This window comes from Lepisosteus platostomus, chromosome 24, assembly GCF_059453375.1.
Source record: "Lepisosteus platostomus isolate fLepPlt1 chromosome 24, fLepPlt1.hap1, whole genome shotgun sequence".
NCBI classification, from domain to species: domain Eukaryota; kingdom Metazoa; phylum Chordata; class Actinopteri; order Semionotiformes; family Lepisosteidae; genus Lepisosteus; species Lepisosteus platostomus.
Genome location: NC_142634.1, coordinates 10134065 through 10154932, shown reverse-complemented (window position 1 = coordinate 10154932; position 20868 = coordinate 10134065). Strand labels below are relative to the sequence as shown.

The following is a 20868-nucleotide window of genomic DNA, read 5'->3' as shown; positions in this document are numbered from 1 at the left end:
TTGCCTCAGAATTGTACTTGCAGTCGAGAACAGCCCCGAAATACTCCTATTGACCCAACCATGGCCGCCGATTCAACCATGATGCAGGTTTGAGTGAGGGTCTAAGGGTTTCTTCCTGGAAACAATTGCCAAGCCTTTGGGTTTAGAAACATCAAACAGCTTTGCTCACACCAAGTCAAGCAAACATCTGGCTCATCTACAACCGGCCCATGGTCCCCTCATCTGTGTGCGGCAAACTAAGAGTCACCTGCAAATGTAATTATGCTTCTTGAGTGGTGATGGCTTTTACAATAATCTGTATTCAGGACAAAGAGGAGAGACAGCACACATCCTTGGGGAGAGCCAGTAGAAGAAAACAGCTTGTTAGACAAAGCATTACTGACTCTTACCCTCTGACTTGTGTCTGTAATAAGGAAATCAGTAAACCAGCTGGCAAGATTCAGATCAATGTCAAAGTTAGACAATAGCATAGTTGCCAGTAAATGCAGTTGAATACAATTAAATGCTGAAGAAAACAAACTCCACAAATAGCAACCCAGCATGAGCTTAATTTTCCTCAAGTTGCTGGAGGACAAAGTTAAGAAGGCATATTGCAGCACCTTCCACATCCCTACCTGCCCTATAAGAAAACTGAAGTGGGTCAAACTGATCCTTTTCACAATCTATACAAACGTTTTCTTAACCACCGAGGTCAGGAAATTTGACTTTGGCCACTGGGACGACAACTGATTCTTTCCAGAACCTAGGAACCTTTTGCTGCTTTAATGACAATTGGAAAAGAAAGGGAAAACAAATGTCACAGTTGTCTAACACACATTTGCACTACTCTATTTTTCTCCCCTTAACACAACCTAATGATTTATAAGCCTTAACATCATGCAGGTCAAACGTTAAACCAAACATAAAATTGATTCAAAATTCATCAGCAAAGTCAGCATCTGTTTGTCCACTTGTGCTAATGCTCCTGCCCCCTTTCTTATGCAGTCTCACCCTTGACTTGATACCCTAGCATGGAGAGTGTGAATTACCTTTACTCATCTCACACTCAACGTTACGCTTATACCTTAGTTTAGCCAACTTAATCTGTTCCTGCAGGCAGAAATTTAAAACTGACCTCCAAAATGTGCTGGGGCTGTTGTCCATACAGGATCGGAGTTCTCCTGGCTCCGAGGTCCTTCAGCAGATCCTTGAACCCGATGTAACACGCACGTTGGTCACACAGATTCTCTGGGCCAGAACCTTTCCAGAATTCAAGAATACTCTTGTGTCAACAAAGAGCAATGATGCCAATGAATCTAAATACTGACAGCAGGTGTGGCACCCCTAAGTGCATCCAGGGTTTCAAAAGAGGTTGTTTAAAGATTCCAATAACCTGTTGCAAACATAAAGAGGTCATGCAGGACATCTGACTCAAGACAGAAGGCCTTTTTTATTGCATCTGCTACATGTGGGAGTCTGAAAACATTTCGTTGTGTAACAAAGCAAAACCTTACAACTTAAAAAAAAAGCAGTTTGCATAACTTCTGTGTAGCACTGTCTTACTAAATTTCTTCCCTTCAAACAATCTAAGCAATGCAAACAAGTCTTGTACAATAGGTTTAGTCTCTGAACTAGATTCATGAACCAACTGTAATGGTTACGTTAATATTGTCAGAAAGTTGTAATCAGTTTCCTGACAACTACCTTTAAAAACAAAAACTGAATCAGACTCAGAACAGTTTTTCTCCTTCATGGAACAATTTATTTGGCATTTGGATGAAATGTAACAGCTACTTCAGAAAAAAAAACAACTTTATTCTTAAGTGCTGCTTCAAAAAGTAATAAAAAAAATCTAAAATAAACTCACAGGGAGAGAATCCAAAGTATCAAATTGTATTGTCTACAAAGAACTTCATTTAATATCAAAATCTGGTTTCTTTATATACCAACTACTTATTTTTTTCACAAATTAACTACTTACAATTTTATTTTGTAAGTCAACTGTTGTGGGGAGAAAAACAATAATCCAGTAATTCATTTAATCATTCATTAAAGCTCATTAGAAAGTGGGACTGTACAAAGAAAGCTAGTTACGGTAGTCACGTGATGAGAGGTCAGTCAGTTACGCTGAAGTGGACGCGATTACATAACGTCTTGATGAAAGGAAGGGAGATGTCCCGCGAAGTCAGTGTCTGCAGGCCTACTGAAATTGAACATGCATTACCAACTTAGGTCCTCAAATAGGTTAGAGCTGCACTTGGATCACACACAGATAAAAAAAAAAAGACTTTTCACAACAATACTGTATGACAAAAAAAATATTAATAAGAACATGGAGATTAACACTCTAAAGTAGATTGTCTATGCTGCAAAATAAAAATGTAGGCTCAACTACAAGGACTGGATACTTCACTGACGATGTAAGAATTACAATTCAAACTTCCTTGCATTTTGAAGAAAACGTCAAAGAGTTACTATATCCCCTTGTCTCAAAATAAGAACCCGCTTTGTGGAATGAAGGAACTACTCATATTGCAGTTTTTTTTTAATGGCTGATCTACAGCATTCAGTTCACAATAGCATGTTATCTTATATATCCCACAAGGACTGGGTAGAGAAGGTTGTCTTTCATCATCCCAGCAAATGTATATGCCTTTATTTAAAATCTTTGAACTCCATGGCTGAATCAAGCTTGAATTATCTGCATGTTTATTCAAAAGAGTCTGCTGACTTAAGCCATTAGGTTAAGCTTCTTATTGACTTGACACTCAGGAGGCTGAACTCATTCATGTGGAATTTACAAGCCACGCAGACTGGGCCCATCATCTGAGATTACCTTTATACTCCAAACTTTTGTACAAAGAAAACAGGAGAAAAAAAAAAACACTGCAATGGTAGAACTATTCTTCAACCAACCAAAATAGAATCCCACCAGTCCACAAAAAAAGAAAAATGTACAATAACTCTGAAATGTTACAAAATATAAAAGTTATGATGCGTTTGGTACTTCAGTAAAGTTTAGAATGTTCTATATATATATTTTTAATCAACCAGAAATGCACAGGACCCGCTTCACAAAACAGTGATGTGCAAAACATTGAATTTCTAATGTCTGCCGTGAAAAAAACAGACCTCAGGAATTGGTTTCAGGAAGTCTGAACATCAACTTTTCACAAAGCCACCTTCTTGACAAAAACACCCGAAACCTACGAACCACATCTCCTATTGAAAAGACCCATAGGAACTATATTTCCAAAAACATACTGTGCATTAAAAAGGATTGTACAAAACTAATAATGGACTTTCAAAATTAATTTAGAAAAAGTGAGTACTGTACATTTCTAATTGAAAAAGTTGAAAATTTTATTTGGGGTATAATGTATAAGTAAATCTGGAACTGTATTACAATGTACAGTACTTCTGACATCTCAATGCATAGGTTCTCAAGACTTACAAACATGAATTTATAGTCTATCTCACTATAAAATAACCTAAAAATTGCCAATAGTGCTCAATTCTCAAAATAAGACATCTGGACATTGCATTTTCTTATGTGACTCATTTAGAGTTTTGCTAGTGTTTTAATTTATTAAAAACATTTAATCAAAAATACAGAGAATATTTCATTTAACCATTCCTCTTTTTTGCAGGACACGTCTCTTGCCCATCAAACAGTCGCACGACTGCCTGCACGATGCCAAATGACTGCAAAGGGCTATGCAGGATTTTCATGAATAGATGTCACAATTTTCATGTATTCTTCCCGTTTGATACAGTATATTTGGAAGACAGAAATTCTAAAAATTTGCACATCAGTGTCATTTACCCCTCCTGTTTGCAAGGAGCGGAGTCCGGAGACCCATATTTACAATGAGAAAACTATATTCTCATTTTGTAACAAACTTTACACCTTTCAGACATTTCGAAAGAAGAGTTTTAACTTCTAAAACCTCCATTCTAACTTAGCAGACGGTACACATCACGTATGCAAAATCACCCGTGCTCCGCTGTGCAGTCCTTCAGTTCCAATTTCCATTGATCCAAAGAATCTTTATTTAAAAAAAAAAAAGCTGCCTGACTTTTTTCCAATTTGATCACGAACCCCTTTCGTAGCATCCTCCATGGAAACGGCAGGATAGCGCAATCTGAATTTAAAAGATAACATAAAAGTGATACTAACCTGTGGCATAATAGCAAGAGCATGGAAATGAAACTAAAAGCCTCTGTAGACAACTGCCTAGCGTAACAACTTGGATCTGTACAGCAGTGTGCAAACAGCTCCCCTAAACATTTTGTTTGACGGTAAAAGAATGACCTTGCTCCCTGTCTTAGACAACAGTGCTTAGTGAAGAGTTGCTGGTGCAGTACGTAACTGCAGTCTCTGTTGTGATGGTTTCATCATTAGGCGAGTCTGGGGGTACCAGCAGTGTGCTGCTGTCAATGGAATCGTCATGTTCTTCTGAAGACTGCTCTAATGCAGAGACCTCCTCTGTCACTTCCTGCTGGAGACTGCCGGCTTCTAAAGGCGGGTGGCTGGTTTCATTGGCTGGGGAATTATTTTGTCCTTCAAAAGGGGGAGAGGGGGAAAAAAAACAAAACCTTGTTTAGCTACATTTTCAAAATTATTTAATCCTTTCTATAGCAAGAGGCCTTTTATTTAAACAAGACACCTCTGATATTTGCAAAAATAAGCACCTGCACCTTAATGAAGCCATCTTAACGGTTATCCCATTTTTAAGAATCACGGCCAATCAGGAAAAAGGAAACAGCACTCTGGCCGGGAGGCATCACAACAAGCCCTAGACGGAATCTTATTCGAAACCGTGTGACGTTTTATTAAATGCTTGACTGTTAAGTCTGCGGTTCGAAGCGTACCCAGATCAACGTAGAGGATAGTGTCTGGATTGATGGATGCTTCGTAGGGGGGCGGGGGGTCATCGGGGTGCTGTATGTCGGGGTATTTGAAGGCGGCGTACGGGGGTGGGGGCTCGTGGAAATGAAAGGCCCCTCCCTCGCCATCGTCTGACAGGTGCAGCGGAGTCAGGCCTGTCCCGAAGGCATCGGGGCCGTAGTCGAAGCCAGGAACCCTGCGGCCCAGGTTGAAGTGGTGCACTGCGGATACCAGGGAAAGGTCTTTCTTGAAGGTTAAACAATCAAAATAATGGCAATTAAAATTGGCATTAGTGGGTGCATATTACACAATGAAAGTCAAATGGACACCGTAAAACTGTGGAAAAAAGGTGGAACTTCCAATTTACATCACAAAATAGACCATATTTCCAGTTATGCGCCGCGCCTTAGTGCCATCATTGGCTGCAGTTCAGAACGAGGCAACAAAACTCCCGGTGACATGAAGCTGCTCTTTTACCTTGTGAACAAGCAGGCAAGTGAACACATCTCTTTTATTCCAATAGAAATATTGTTCTCGACTTCGAGGCAGTTTTGCCAACAAATACAACTTACCTGTTAACTCCTCATGCAGATCGCACTGGAAGATTTCTGCAGTGAAATGTCTGCTGCACCACCTGTACTTGTTTGCAGGTACAGAACATTATTCTTTACAGTGACTAGAGAGCAGGAAGGGCCGCTTCACATCACAATTAGTGCAAACTCTCGACAAGATGATTTTGGACTTAATTCGGAATTTTGTGAAATTTTGCTATACTGTCAATTAATTTGTGACCGAGATTTAAAATTGGGACAACAGCTCCCCTTCAAGGTGAAACTCAGAAAAGATTATGTTAATCACAAATGCTATCCAAGCAGGAAGCCACCGATTTTTTCAGATTACAGTGGGAAACCGCGTCAGCTGCAAAGGACCGAGTAAATGTTAACTCGATGCCGAAAAGAGGAAAGTTTCAGCTTCCTTTTTCTACACTGGGTGGACTTAACCTTCACCAGTTACCAGTTTCACAGACGGGTTTCTTACGTTTGCACTCTGCAGCAGGAAGTGGTACAGTGCTCGAAACAATGGGTAAAAAAGACGACGTGTGGGACTCACTGAAACCCGTCACGCTGCCGTGGCTCGGCGGGAGGGTGCTTACAGTTTCCTCCGATGAGCGTCTCGATGCGCTCCCTGCGCCTCTGCCGAAGCCGGTGCACCATGAAGAGCAGCAGAGAGAGGATGAGGAAGGAGGAGATGCAGCTCACAATCAGTCGCATCCCACTGGCCATGGAGTCGAACAGGCTGTTCCCATCTGCAGGGTGCAGTTAAACAGAAAGGGTCGATGCCCCACTTTCCCTCTGTGACCATGCTGCGTTGCTAGAGCCAAACGTGCCACCTCTACACTAACATTTTCACTTCTAGAAAGGATTGAACGTTTTCTATTAACCGAAATGGATTTCCAATTAAAAATCACACATTACAATGAACAAATAAGACTGTTGCTCCCTTAGACACTCAAATTAAATGTAGGAGAAAGCCACTGTTAGAGGCCATTAGAAACTCAAGTTTCCTTTGCTCTGAAGTGTTAAAAACAGGATTGCAGTTCCAAAAATCGTGTCACGTGCTGTCCACTGTGTGAATTTTACAGTCTGGATAACCCTATGCACAAGCTGAGGGCAACCAGATCACTCTTGAGACTTGATGAACAAGTTTTGGACTTGAGAATCCCTGTAGGTACGCAATGGAAAACTGCCATCCCACCAAGCACAGGACGTGCGATTTTGCAATTGTTGGATGTTTTGAAGTTATGATTTAATTCGGGTGTTCCCATTTAAGATGTCAGAACTGGGTGCACAGCACCACCTACTGGAGCAAATAGCTCCCAACCCTGTGAAGAATCAATTTCTGCAAACAGAATTTTTTTCATTGAGGAGAGGGAGAACCAGTGAGAACACAACCAGCGAGTTATAGCAGTCTCCTCTGAGGTTCCAGTAGTTGCCGTGAACATCCTCTGCAGACGTGGATGCGAAGCTCACCTGGGTCAAGGCAGGTGAACTTGCAGCACTCCTTGGGGTCCTTCCGGAAGTGAGTGCAGCCCTGAGGCCTCTCACAGAGCGCCGCCACGCACATCTCCGGCTCGCCGTCGTGACACGTACAGCTCAGGCAGGGGTCATCGCCCTTGGGAGTGAAGTAGTATCCTTCATTTACCACGTTGTCCTTGATGTCTACACACGTCTGTCCTAGAACACAAACCGGGGCAGAGGGGTGTGTATCACAACGGCGGCGGCAACAGCGATCTTCATCGATCCATCGGGAAGACGGGAAACAAACTGGGATTGTCGGCAGTCGTACGGCACTCTTCATTTTAAAAGACCCCAAAGTGTGTCAAATATAGGAGGGTCATCCTCCACTGAAGAGCAGTGCCCACCTGGGCAGCCCCACGACATAGAATACGGTCAAGAAATCAGGAGCTACTTCCACTGAATTGAGAGGGAAATACAGGTAGGCCAGTTCGTGGAAGCTCCAAGTGTAATTTAGCCAAGGTCAACACCCCTAGTCTTACAAATTTTGTTGGGGATATTCAATGAACTCAATGTCCCTTGTCACCACAATGGGGGCATCGGGTATGAAACTGAGGTCCAGATAATAAAAAAAATGCCACCAACTTAAGAGGAAGAGATCCACCACCAACAATTACAGCAGCAACCTGGTTTTCATTGGAAATCTACAATCCAAGTTCTGATCAAGCCCAGTACCAGGCTAAGGTTGCTTAGCTTCTGAGATCTGATGAGAACAGGCTATGAGATGGTAACCACCACCATCAGAAAAAAAACTGAATTTCATATACACACAATTAGATCATGGAACTGAGCAAAGAAAAGGTCAGAAGCAGTAAAGGTGGTAAACACCTAAATGACTGGAAAAAACAACATGCATGCATGCAAATTCAGAAAACCAACTGCAGTAACAGCGACTAGATCTGAAAACAATCCTAAGAACTAAACTAATACCTTTCAACCTACTTCTTTTACAGAGAAAAGGAAATTTCTTGTAGCAGTTTTCGGCACGCCAGCTGTGTAGGCCTCGTTCATTCATCGTCTTGATTTGGAAACGCTGCAGCTGAGCGCAAAACACATTCTCCTGATTGGGCATCGCCTCCCCAGAGTTAGTCAGTCCTTCAGGGGGTAAAAACACCTGCATGGAGCCTGCGTGACACAACAGATATGGAAAGATACTATAGTGCCTTTTGGAGTAATCTGGAAAAAAATCTCAGAAATGAATGATTCACCATTACGTTCTAGTCTTTTACGGTATCACACTAATAAGTCTTACCGTGAAGTGTTACTGACCTTTATAAGCCACTTCCCAGTGGCCTTCAAGAGAATGATTGCGATTAGTGATAACATACTGGTAACCAACCCAGAACCTGCGGGAAAAAACAAACTATGGATTAAAAAAGGCCTCGTTTTTTTTAGAATTTCTAGGCGACTTAAAAAAAAAAGGTAATATTATCACTCTGTTAGAACAAGAGCTTTCTCTTGAAGACAGCTAGGGATTTCTCCTTCCATTACATCAATCCAGCAAAATGCATCTGACAGACTCTTCGGTGGGGGGGGCTACACGTCTGCTAGTTCAGACGTTCGGGAATCGTCTCCCAAACTAGAAACAGGCCACGTCACGAGAGCCCTCCCTGCTGTGCTCTTACTTGCACTGGTCCTTGTGCTCACACACTTTCTCGTCGAAATCCACCTCTATCCTCAGAATGAACTGCAGCTCCTCGTTGGTGCCGAAGGTGGCCAAGGACCCGTTGACCCTCTGGCAGGTCTCCACCGCCTGCCAGTAGTTCTCGCTGTTCAGGTAAACCTTGTAGCAGCTGGCCGTTTTCTCATAGTGATGCCAGCCGTTGGGGCACTTCTCTGGAGAAAACAGGAAGTAAATGACATTTTAATTATGATCAGGCACATAAAGTACTGACCAGATTTCTCTATGTAAGCAGTCTGAGTGTTGACAAGTTTGAATCCGCAGTTCTAAGACTGTTATCTTGCTTCTTATCAATACAACAGGTTTGATGGATCTTTTTAGAATCTATACACTGGCTTTGCTCAATGTCACTATGAAACCATCTGTGTATTCACCTTTCTCCACTTTCTCTAGAAATCTTTAACATTATTCCCTGGCTTGGAAGCAGCATGCTTCATTTATTACAGTGTTTGAGAATTTGAATTGAAGAGACAGACAAAAGACACAGACCGTATCTCTGATTCAGCAATCAAAAACCCTGAAACAGTTCCAACAGGCATGGGTGTTTCAAAGCATTTGCATTGCACAGAGCTCCCTCTAGTGGTCTGTTTGGCGAAAGAAAGGACCGTTTCCCAGACAACACAGGCTGAAAAAGGGTAAAAAAAGATCAGCACATCTTACTGTTGAAGCGCACAGGTTGAGCCACACTGATGATGCCTTCTTCGTTGTCGTACCCATTGCTGTAGGAGAACCTCTCATCCTTTTTCACAGCTGTGCAGATATCAGAATAAATCAAAATTGTCAGATAAACCTGTTTAGATATTAAAGCTGTGAGCTGAATTTCATGTACTGTGCAGATTTTTTTTTTACATAGAGCCTGCTTCCTAGAAATCAGCGGGCAGAATAACATTAGTACTCAGCTATAACACTGTAGTTGTCCTAGAGCTACCTTAGGAAAACAAAGTTATGTATTGATTAATGCCATTAGTATGAAAGCAGAAAGATTTGTCAGGTAAGTTCTAGAAAAGTCACTCCTTAACAAGAGATATTATTTTTTGTAGCAGGATCAGTATTACAGAACCCTACACAAGTCTACCAGAATTTCAATTTGCTTTTGTTATCTATTAAAAACAGACAAGCTACCTTGTCTTTACCCTTTTGCTGTAATTACAGACTTGCTTGGCTATGACAGATGCTAGGGTATTTCAGGTGAAAAAATTCATGTGGCTGTTTAACCCTTTTTTGCACCAAATTTACATTTCTAAGCGGCAGGAATCTGTAAGAGGCGGTACTGTATATGCTGTCTCGTGGCTGGTATTTCCACGTACTGCTAGCACATAAAGGGTTATACAAAGTCCGTGCAGGAAAACACACCTAAGTGTGGTATGTTTTAATCAGAGAGGTCAGTGCACCAATTACAAGCACAGACAAGAACTTTTACGATTACATCAAGATGAGGGGGGGATTCAAATGACGAACAGAGAAAAAGAATGAAATAGTGCATGTCTGCCTCCGAGCCTACACTTTTTATATGAACACAGCTGAATCCTAGTGCATCAGTTGGGCGTTTACACAGACTGACTCAATTCCCTGTCAAGTGTCTAAACCACGTCTGTACACGTCAAATCAGATGTGCTTAGAAATCTGTCTACATCAAGCCTGGCCTTATTGCGACACAGCAGAATCAATTCCAGGATAAATCAAGGCAGAATAAATTGAATAAGTGAAAATAAAACCAGAGATCTTCTACTATTTAAAGTAGCGTGATGATTAAAACGAACGTTTGGTTGTTTTTTTTATGAAGAGGATTTTCTCTTTAACTACATATTTAGGCCGATTTAAGTGCAGTTACCATAAATAACACAGAACGGAAAAGGAGTTTGCCCAAAGGGCTTCATAGGACAGGTTACTAAATTGTTGGCTGTAGTAAACATCTGATTTGCTCCAATAGAGAACTGTTGTGCTGTTGCTGTGCCTACTTAAATTCAAAGCCCCAACGACAAGATCTAAAAACCTCATCCATCATTTCTGGAATTCAAGGCTGGCTCACAAGTGCTGTTGCCAAAAATACACAAACGAAGCACAGAGAGAACTGATCAGACGGGTTGCAAGGAGAAATGGCACTAGAGGAAGAGTTATTACGACCAAGAAAAAAAAATACAAGACTTTAGTTACAAAAAATAAAACTGCCTTTTGAAAATATTGCTATTGGCTTTTACAAGCAAACAGACCAGCACAATGAACAACCCTATAGATATATTCACAAAACCAAAAGAGCTCACACCCTGCCATTTATAACTTGTGTTTGATAACCCTTGAAATATTAAAACAGATTTTATTATTAAAAAGGTTACGCCAAGGTACCAGACATCTCTTTGCCTTTGTGCCTTTTTTGCCTTTGTGCAAAACTAGCTTCTCTTTTACTAAATTTACAGTTTTAAGAACAGTTCTTTTCAGAGCATATCGGTACAACAGGAGTTGATATTAAGGTATTTTGAATATAAAGGAAATATTGCATTTTATTAAATCAAATATAAAGAGTAAAACCGTGGCTACATTATTCATTAGACATAGACTGGTGTAGATAACCGATAGTCCAGAAAGCAACATGTTGATCACGGCTCTGCATTACAGAGGTCTGATATGAACACCCTCCCTCTAGATAAAACTACCAGACTTAAATTACTTTTTTCCCTTGAATCTCAGAAATGAACATTACGGACTAGGAGATGCGACCATGACATGCTGGGAAAACGAGCATTCGCACGTCTCCGAGAGATATGCGGAAATGGTATTCGGACTAAACTCTCCTGTCCAGCATGCCTATCCCATAATCTATAAAAACATGGCAGAAATCTATAAGAACAAACTGCAGAAATCAGCAAGTTGTGACAGAAGCCTTTAAATTACCATGCTTTTTTTTTTGTTGAACCACAACGTTCATGAAGAAGCTACACAATAACCATTTTGTAAGAGAACAAACAAACAATTTACAGGATTACATATTAAAGACCAAACAGTACGCTAGCACAATAAACCCAGCTCACAGGTTAAAATTAAAATATGAATTTCGATTTCGAAAACCTAACTTTTGCATCTATAATCTGGATTTTTTCGCTCTGGAAACAGTATCAAATAATACTAGTCCATTCCTTGGCTACAGATTATCACACAAAATATGATTTACAGCATTGGCTCAACTGGTAAACTGAGACGTGGAAAGTACATGTTTTGTAAACCTTTTCAATAATTCCTGCTGTGCACCTGGGGATCATTCCATCTCTTTTAGGATTTAAGAAACAGCAACAATGGGATTTTCCAAAAGCAAGATTGGCTAAGCTTTCCTTGCAAGATCTACAATTGCGACAAGAAATGGTAAGCCTGATCTCCGCAAGTCACCCAAGTTCAACAGAACGAAAACAAACAGCAATAAATAAAAAATAAAAAAAAAAGATTTCTGAACTTCAAACATCAGCCTTTTTTATCACTGAAAACACTTCAAAGAAATGTTGCCATCAACCACATATTGGAACGGAAATCGTGCCAAGTTTAAAAAATCTGGTTCCCAGATTATTACCCTTTCTTGATCACTTTCACATCACCATACCTGTCAAATTATTATTTTTTTTTTTCAAGTCTGCTTTATTGAGATAATGGACAACTGTTGTTGTAATGTGTAAATGTGCCCTACAACGCATCAGCTAACTCACTCAGTTCTCGAGGTATAACAATTCGAACGCAGTCAGGGCTTTAGCAATAATGTTTTGAAAGGCTGGTGCGGCCCCCGACGGTGACTTACTGGGGCAGTCCATCTCATCGCTCTTGTCCTCGCAGGCTGTCCATCCGTCACACTGCCAGATCAGGGGGATACACTGCATCTTCCCGCTGCGACAGGCGAACTGGCCAGGGCTGCACCGCAGCTCTGAAACACACACACACACACACACCGGCGTGACCATCGCGAGCACGCCGCCGCCACCCCAGCCGGAACGCGGTCCCGCACCGCGCGGAGAAACCAAGCACGTCTCGGGGGGCCAAACGCGGCAGGCCGACGAGCGATCGCGCGGAACGCAAAAAGAAAATGGATCTGGGGATTTTTGTTTCTGAAGGTGCAAATGTTTCGTTTGGTGCTTGTTGAGCTTGTTTCACCTTCCCGTGATGCACTAGACTACAGACCCATGACAATACCCACTCAGCTCTACAAGGCCCACAGACAATCTGCCTCACTGGGACACAGAGCAAAAGTGCCGTCTTCAGTGATGAGTACTTGCATAATGCTTTACAATTTACCCATTCTTTTATCAATCGCCAAAATAGTTGATAGAAACAGCCACTGCCTGAATGCACTTAATGACCAAGGTAAAACCCCAAAAATACAAAGGGGATCCTTTAAAATCTGCTTTATGCTGGCATCCATGTACAGTGTGCAACAATATAGACTAGCAGGCTATTAATATACTATCAAAAGTCTTTTCTAATGTTGCAAATAAACAGCAGCTCTTTAGTCCCCAATATAAAACACTGATGCATAAAACGTTTTATCATCATAAATAAGCAGTTCCATTAGGGAGCCATCAGTATCGGTCTGGCATGATATGCATTACCAATGAGCAAAACACAAATGCTTTTTACAAGGCTAATGCATGCACATTTAGAAGGATATCTAAATGAACACTGACTTGAGAAGCAATGCTTGTTTCTAGAACAGGTATGCTGTGCAGGTGCCCTTACAAAAAAAAAATGTCATTTCTGGTGTGAAAAAAATGGATTTTAAATATTATTTCTAGGGAGCATACCAAAAGTATTATCAACTTAAGCTCTAATACCAAAAGTCAACACTCATAAAAAACAAAACCTAGACTGCCGGAAGCCCTGCAATGAGGTGTACAATCTGAGAGTGAAGAATAACATTGAGCATTAACCCAAGGTTACAAATATTTTTCACAGATCAGAAGAACTCCTTTCACATACAGTCAACATGTTTCCTACAGCACTCAGCCTGAGGCAACTTCGTACTTCCCATTTAAAGCCATGAGAAACACTCCTAGTAAACGTTGAATTTATGTCACCGGCAATGTCAGTTGTTCTGGAATGTTGCATTTTTTGTGCTCCGAGATCAATCTACTTTCATTCAAAACAGTTTATGAACACTTATGAAACTGTACAACCATAAACAGTTGATTGATGTGTGCACCTTTCAATGCTTGAGGAAAAACAACCTGTAATAGATCATGTAACAGCCTTTCATAGGACTTGCTGCAAGCTTGATTAACCTTGAGAGAAGCAACATGTGCACTCTGCTCCGATTATCAGCCTGCACTCCCAAACCTCTCTGCTTATGGCTGTTTAGTACAATTCATTAAGATGAAATAAATGAATAAGTATGTAATGAGGAATGTGAAAATGATTAAATACACAGCTGATACACCAAAAGCAAAAGCTTCTTACTAATGCAGCTGATTCATAAATTATGCATGATTCAAATTTACAACCAAACAGATCTGGTTAGTCAATTTCTAAAACAGACGTGCAAGAAATTAGAGACAACAAATAAACGCACTTCATTATTTCACTTTGAACAGAAAACACTATAGAAAAGGACCATGAATAATATGTTCTTTTGCCAATGCAGGCAAACAAAAGGATCTTCTTTCAACTGATCAATTTCTCCAGCAGAAGGCTAGTACGCATTGTGTCATGTGGAGATCAGCAAAGATTCACTTCTATTACAGGGGTAACTTTCTATCATTTTCGAAATAACCAAAACATTTCCTCTGACCACAGAGAAATTCAACATGTAACACTTTCCACTGAGATACGTTTAAATAAAATCAGCAGTGGTAACTATGCTAATTTTATAAGATTGATTGATTTATTATTTCCTATTAAGTTATTATTTCTCTGTGTCCTGAAACTTGCTATGCTAGAATCACGTATTTATACATTCAACTTGTTTTGCTGTTTTTGTTCATATTTCTTTTAAGGATGAACAGATGAATAAGGAAAAGGAATTCTACAGCCAAATGTATATGAAAATATTTAAGATGCGTTTATGAATACCTATAAAGGCAATTCTGCACAAGATGCAGCCAGGAAAATTTTGCTTACCTGACAGTAATCGTGCCAGAGCCAGGCGCGGACCTGAAAAAATGCAAAATGCAACAAATGACAAAACACCCACTACAAAACAAAAAGCACAGAACATTAAATACTACCAATTATGGCTAACAGTATGGAAACTATAATACCGAAATGTATACAGGAGAAATGCTTGTCCTTACCCTATAAAAAATGCATTCATTTTAAAGAACCCCTTCCCTTATGCCATTATAGTTCAAGCCTAAAATGACAGATTATGTATTCAGCTCAGTTAATGACATTTGGATTACCAAAATAAAACAGTCTAAACACTACAAAAAGCATCTGAAACCAATACGAAGCATAAAAAGATTAACAAAAAATGTAATGAAACTATTAAGGTATTTAATGACCATTATAAAATGCAAAAACTGGTTGACTACTGTTAAGAGCTTTTTAGCAAAATAAGAAAATTAGGCTTATTATTCAGGGAAAGAAATAGTTACATATTTCTACATACAAAGGTTGTCAACTGAAGTGATCACATTTTAAATGTCAAAGGATTTATTTACCCAAATGCCCTGCTAAATCCACTAAAATCACCTTATTAACATCGGGGTTCACCACATAAAACCCAGCTGTTCACGTGCGCACACAAATGGTGTGGCAAACTGCAAAGATCATCAAAAGCCATTTGGTATCTGCTAAATATGCTGGATTCGATGTATACTTTGAACTGTTGACGTGGATCTCAACTTTCATCATGGCTCTGAGGTTTAAGAAGCAGGCATCTCCATATTCTCAGAGTGAAGTGCAGAGAGGCGTGATTTCGGGTCAACAGGGCATAAGACCATTGCGACTGCTGAAGTACTGAGGATGGAGAGCATGCAATATTAATTTAATTCCACCTGTCCCCGTCACGTCTTCTTGTGCAATTCTGGAGCAATCGCTTGGCTCAGGTGCTAACCTGGCTCAAAATGCAATGCAAACAGAAAAAGTGGGGTGGCACAAAACAACCCCGTCTTAAAGGAAATAAGAAAGGAGACTGAAACCTGCAGACAGCAAAGACTGTACTCAGACTAGTCACTCCCATCACACACACCTCATTAGCTTTCTTATGGACAGACCGGAAAACCAAATGCCAGCACTATACACATCCACTATGCGCACCATATAAAGTTGTACAGAACGACCCTCCTGATTCAGCTGACAGTGGCCACCCATCGACCACATTAACAATTCCCTCTGGCAAGAGGAACACAAGCAAGGGACCTACAGCACTGGCTGGGCGCGGAGCATCTTCTTCCCGAAGAGCTCATTCCGGGAGCTGGGAGAGCCCGCCATGAGGTACAAGCGGCCAACGTCAGCCGAAAAACGCTGCACGTATACATGATGAATGAATATATAAATCACTGTTAAAACAGCACTCGTGGAAACAGTTTTCCATTGTCTAACGTGTGTATTGGCACAGAGAATGCATAAAACAGCTTTAACATTACATAACCCTCTGCACTGACAGCACTAGGAAATGGCAGAGCAGTATCTGAATGACTTGATCCTCTCAAGCCCACTGCAATGCTGCCTATTGAACACTTTTAATAATGATGGATAGCCTGCACATGAATGCACATAACTACAACATAAATCTTAACAGTTTCTGCTGGTTACGCGGAGAAACCAGAGATAACCAAGAAACAGTGAAAAGTAAGCATTACACTGCTTTTTAGCGTCATAACTGAAGAATGATGCTCCTTATTCCTCTTTATCCTACAGATACGACAGCTTTTTTTTTTCCCCATAAGGTTTTCTTCCAGCGCTCAAACATTTTAATAAACACACGGACGGTGGGCCTGACTATTATGCTACAAATGTGGTGGAAAAGACATCTCTCCTGTAGCACTGAATACGAGCCAAGGTAAAGAACTACACTAGGGGTCTCACACACTGCAGGGAAGACCTGCTGGGCAACTGATGAAGGTCTGTTCTGCTGTGCAGCTAAGTGGCGGAAAGGTCAAGTGTCTGAGGCAGAGGCATGATGCCTGAGGCCTGAATGTTTATCTAGGAAACAAGCCCAGCAGCATTACTGCAAACTTGACTTCGTATACCCGAGACCTACAAAATGTACTGTAAGTGCCAACTGCTCTTGAACGACACGTCACAGAATTAACTCAACCACTTACTGCCAGAGCCAGCTCAGGACAGGGGAATCAGCTCAATTACATAAGCAACAAGTGACATAATCAATGTCAACATTTACAGAGCAGCACTGCACTGCAAGTCTTTGAAACAGCAAAATTAAATGGCGAGCCTAAAGATAAATATTTCCGATGCAAATTATGTCAATCCACCAAGACACTTCGGCCACTTTCCCTTGTTGGTGGCCTTACAAACTCCTCACATCCACAGGGCCATCTGCTTCATAAGGAAAAGGAAGGGTGAGTGCAGAAGGTTCGGGATACATGCTTCAAACATACCTTTGATTCAAGCAAACATGTCTCTGGCACTGTACACCAGTAATAAGCATGGGAGTGACCACTCATGAGCTGGTCCCTTGCATTGCACATGAAGTGGGGGAAGAATCCTGACAGCTACCACTCCTTCTGCTAACAACCCCCCCCACCCCCACCCCAGACCCTGGCAATGGTGGAGATTAATTTTCTCCAAACAACTATTGACAGTAATCACCAAGACCTGCTAGAGCCCGGAGCCTGTCCACAGTGGAACACCTGTCACCTCGCCAGACATTTTTAATTCCGGCACTGCAAGAGAAGCAGCTTCCTACACGCACAGGGCAGCGCTGGGGGCAAAACGCACGCCTCCAAGCTTTTAAACATCAAGAAACACATTCCGATTCTTTCTGTGCATTTAAAGTGCAGCTCCTTCAACTTGACTCTTTTTGCATGCATTGCTTTTCGACGTTCAAAAAAAAACAAAATCAGGAGAGGCGTGTATTTCTCCGAGCGTGTGTTTAAGTGTAAGAATGAAAACAGCAGGTGGGACCACCGGCCAGCCTTGGTTCCTGACGCGTGTCCGAAATCCGCTGGCCGGCGGTCCCCTCCTCCACGCAGGAAGAAATCCCCTCGCCAGCAAAGCCACTTAAGAGAAACGGATAAATCCCTGGATTGCTGGTTTCGGATAAATATTTGCCTCTGTCACACGCAACCGCTCATTTAAATAAAGCCGTTCGCAATCCAGACACGCAAGACGCACTAGACTGAGTTTGCATCAAGTCATGGGGCGTTAATTATGATGAAGCACATTCTCCTGCCCCCTGACACTGCTGGCTTAAGTCTGTCCAGAGATCTTCAGACAAGGCTAAACTGACGTGCTTTAAAAAGGCTTACAGGCTCCGTCTAAGTATAAAATCAGCGAATTCACATGTGAAAATCACAACTACAGCAGTTGCAGGAGACTGAAGAGACCGCAGTACACCACATATCCAGAATTACACATGTGTGAGTTTAGTTTCTACGTGAATTCTGAAAAGGTGATCAACAGTCATTTTTTTCCCACAGATGTGTGCGTTCAAAATGTCGATGAGGGCTATTAGTTTTCGGCATGGCTCGGCTTGCATGTTCATCATCCTCCTATCGTTCGTATGAACGGCTGGACTCGGAGGCACCGACGCCGAAATGATGTCCAGTCCGCGCGTAAACCTGAACTGTAAAATGCAATGGGATTTTTTTCGCGTTTACTAAAAAGTAGACGCGTTTGTGCAATGAAAATGCCTACACATCTCGTCCAAGGGATCTGTGCACTAACTCATCTATCCTTGCAGACGCAGATACACACACACAAAAAAAAACTCCCCCCACACACACACACTTTGGAGTACAAGTCCAGTTGCATCATTAGGCACCAACGCAGTCATAAAAATGGATTCGTTTCACATTCGCGTTAAAGGGAAAGTACCCCCCTACTGCTTCCAACACCACCCCCCGGACACGGTTATCGCAAACCCCCGCTCCCCAAGGAGGGGCACAGACATAATAGCGATACATAATCTCATCCGCAGACAGACGAGGCCCGGAAAAGGCCCGCCGCTTCCCCGTCTCCAGCTCCCGTCAGTCCCCGCAGACACCAACCCCGCTTCCCGCTTCCCTCTCCACAGCCTTGCACTGTGCTGACCCGAGCAGGCACCAGCGACTTCACGGCCCCCGCCGCCCTCTCCGGCTCGACGGAGACGGGATTGCTTTCAGTTCCCCCCTCCCTCCACCACCACCACCACCACCACCACCACCAAGCCGGTCAGCCAGCCCCCCCCCATCTTACCTGTTCGCGGTGGGTCTGTCAGAGTGAGGGCGAAGAGGAGAGAGAGGAGGAGGAGGGCGCAACTGCTGTTGTCAGCCTTGAACAACATTTATCCTCCATTCATCATAGACCCACACGCAGAAATGAAACACACGCCGACGTGAATTTCTGAACCCCGAGATTTTTTTTTTTTTACTTTTTTTCCCCTTCTAACTTCCCCCACCACCACCACCACAACCACACACACACATCACCGCCCCCCCCCCCCCGTGAAGGTTTCGAATCGCTTTCAAAGAAGACGTCAAGGGGCTTGAAGGCTCTCACACGCACACACACAAAAACTCGCGTTTTGCAGCGATATCTTTTTAACACAAAACAGCAATCCTGGGTCCCTTATTCCCCCCACACTCCTCACGCACTCCAATCCGTGTTCCCGATTCGGAAAAAAATTACAAGATGGCTTCCTCGTCCCTTCACAACAATTCCAAACACGCCACTCAGCCTATCAGCTCCGAGTCGAGGGGAGGGGCATTTGTAGGGGGGTATTAGCGAGGGCTATTCTTTCTGATCCCCTCGGTACTGATAATGCAGTCCAGGGGGTCTAAATTCAGGGTGAGAAGGACGGGAGAACCGTGTGTAACATCAGCACTTGTTGGCCAGCAGTTCGGTTTCTTTAAATAGGGTTCATAATCATTACGGGTGGCGTCATTCATAACAACAAATCACCAGTTGATTTGATTCTTGAATGTTGTTGTTGTTGTTGTTGTTGTTGTTGTTGTTGTTGTTGTTATTAGTAGTAGTATTTATTATTATTATTATTATTATTATTATTATTATTATTATTATTATTATTATTATTATTGAAAGTGCTTCCTCTGTCTGACAGGAGAGGTTGAATAACTGCGTGTGTGTGTGTGGTCACCGTGAATACAATTCAGCCATCATTTACAATATGATAGCGAAATAACGAAAATAAACAATAAAGAGAGATTCGACCGATACAGAACAAGAGACTCAGAAAGAGAAACACGATGTCTGGGCTTGATTACTCGATAGCTTGCTATTTGTGCAAGATTTGTGTGATTATAAAGACGTTCTTGGACTTGATTTCAACAATACAGCCAGATATGACGCGACCTTCATGTAGGTTATTTCGGGTAGTGAATAAACAAACCAATAAATTAAAAAAAAAGTGGTGATTAATCTTACGGGAGTGTAACAGCGCACAGTGAAGTATTTAGAATTAGTGAAATTCAAACCTCCTTGAAATCATAGTTTATATTGTTAAAACCAAGGCTTATTCCAAAGAATTATAATCGCTTAGTGAAAGCAATACTCCAGATAGCTAAATAATTCATTGCCTGAAGCACTCATCCAATTGAGTAATGAGATTCACCTTGGCCTACAGACATTTGCGTCAGTGCAAACGTATCACTACTTTATTTTCCCCTGACAGAATTCATTTTAACAGAATTAAAGCTTTGCTTTACAGTCTCTTAACAGGGTGCTATTCCATTCTAAGAACTGATGTCGTACTTTTCTTTTTAGTCACGGCGAGTCCGATATAAGAAACGACTTGTTTAGTTATGTTAACCCTGATGAAAGCTGGACACCTTTGTCCATCACATTTGAAAAGAAAAAACACCCGTTTTATCCCAGGGCCTGATCGTCGGCCAATTTCCGTTTTTCTCCTTTCCCATTAAGTTAATCTCTGCACTGCTGAACGAAAAGATTGAAAATCGATGAAGACAACTCTAAACGTGCGATTGATAGGTACTTACACTCCTTTTTAAAACACAAAAAAAAGCAACGGGATGGTTTGGGGGTTGATAATGCCGAAGTGAAGAAACAATGACATTGTCGCTCCTGTCATCAAAACGAAATAATTGCCGTGTCACGTCATCTTAATGCCCTAAAGAAATCAGTACTATGTA

General features: G+C 41.7%; 1 protein-coding gene across 4 annotated transcripts; it reads right to left on the bottom strand.

The window, feature by feature from the left end:
• Positions 1–1718: 1718 nt before the first annotated feature.
• On the bottom strand, positions 1719–19408 carry dgcr2 (DiGeorge syndrome critical region gene 2). Of its 4 annotated transcripts, none has more exons than XM_088617826.1 (11): positions 18956–19408; positions 14714–14746; positions 12405–12527; positions 9287–9376; positions 8571–8781; positions 8215–8291; positions 7876–8070; positions 6901–7104; positions 6024–6176; positions 4855–5112; positions 1719–4543 (listed from the first exon to the last, which is right to left on the bottom strand). In XM_088617826.1, the coding sequence occupies exons 1-11, from the start codon at positions 19041–19043 to the stop codon at positions 4308–4310; spliced, it is 1668 nt and encodes a 555-aa protein (XP_088473952.1). In that variant the 5' UTR covers positions 19044–19408; the 3' UTR covers positions 1719–4307. The 4 variants fall into 4 exon arrangements, with proteins under 4 accessions (XP_088473952.1, XP_088473953.1, XP_088473954.1 ...); XM_088617827.1 differs by having other exon boundaries at positions 7888–8070; positions 18956–19406; XM_088617828.1 differs by having other exon boundaries at positions 4855–5091; positions 18956–19405.
• Between the last annotated feature and the right edge of the window lie 1460 nt (positions 19409–20868).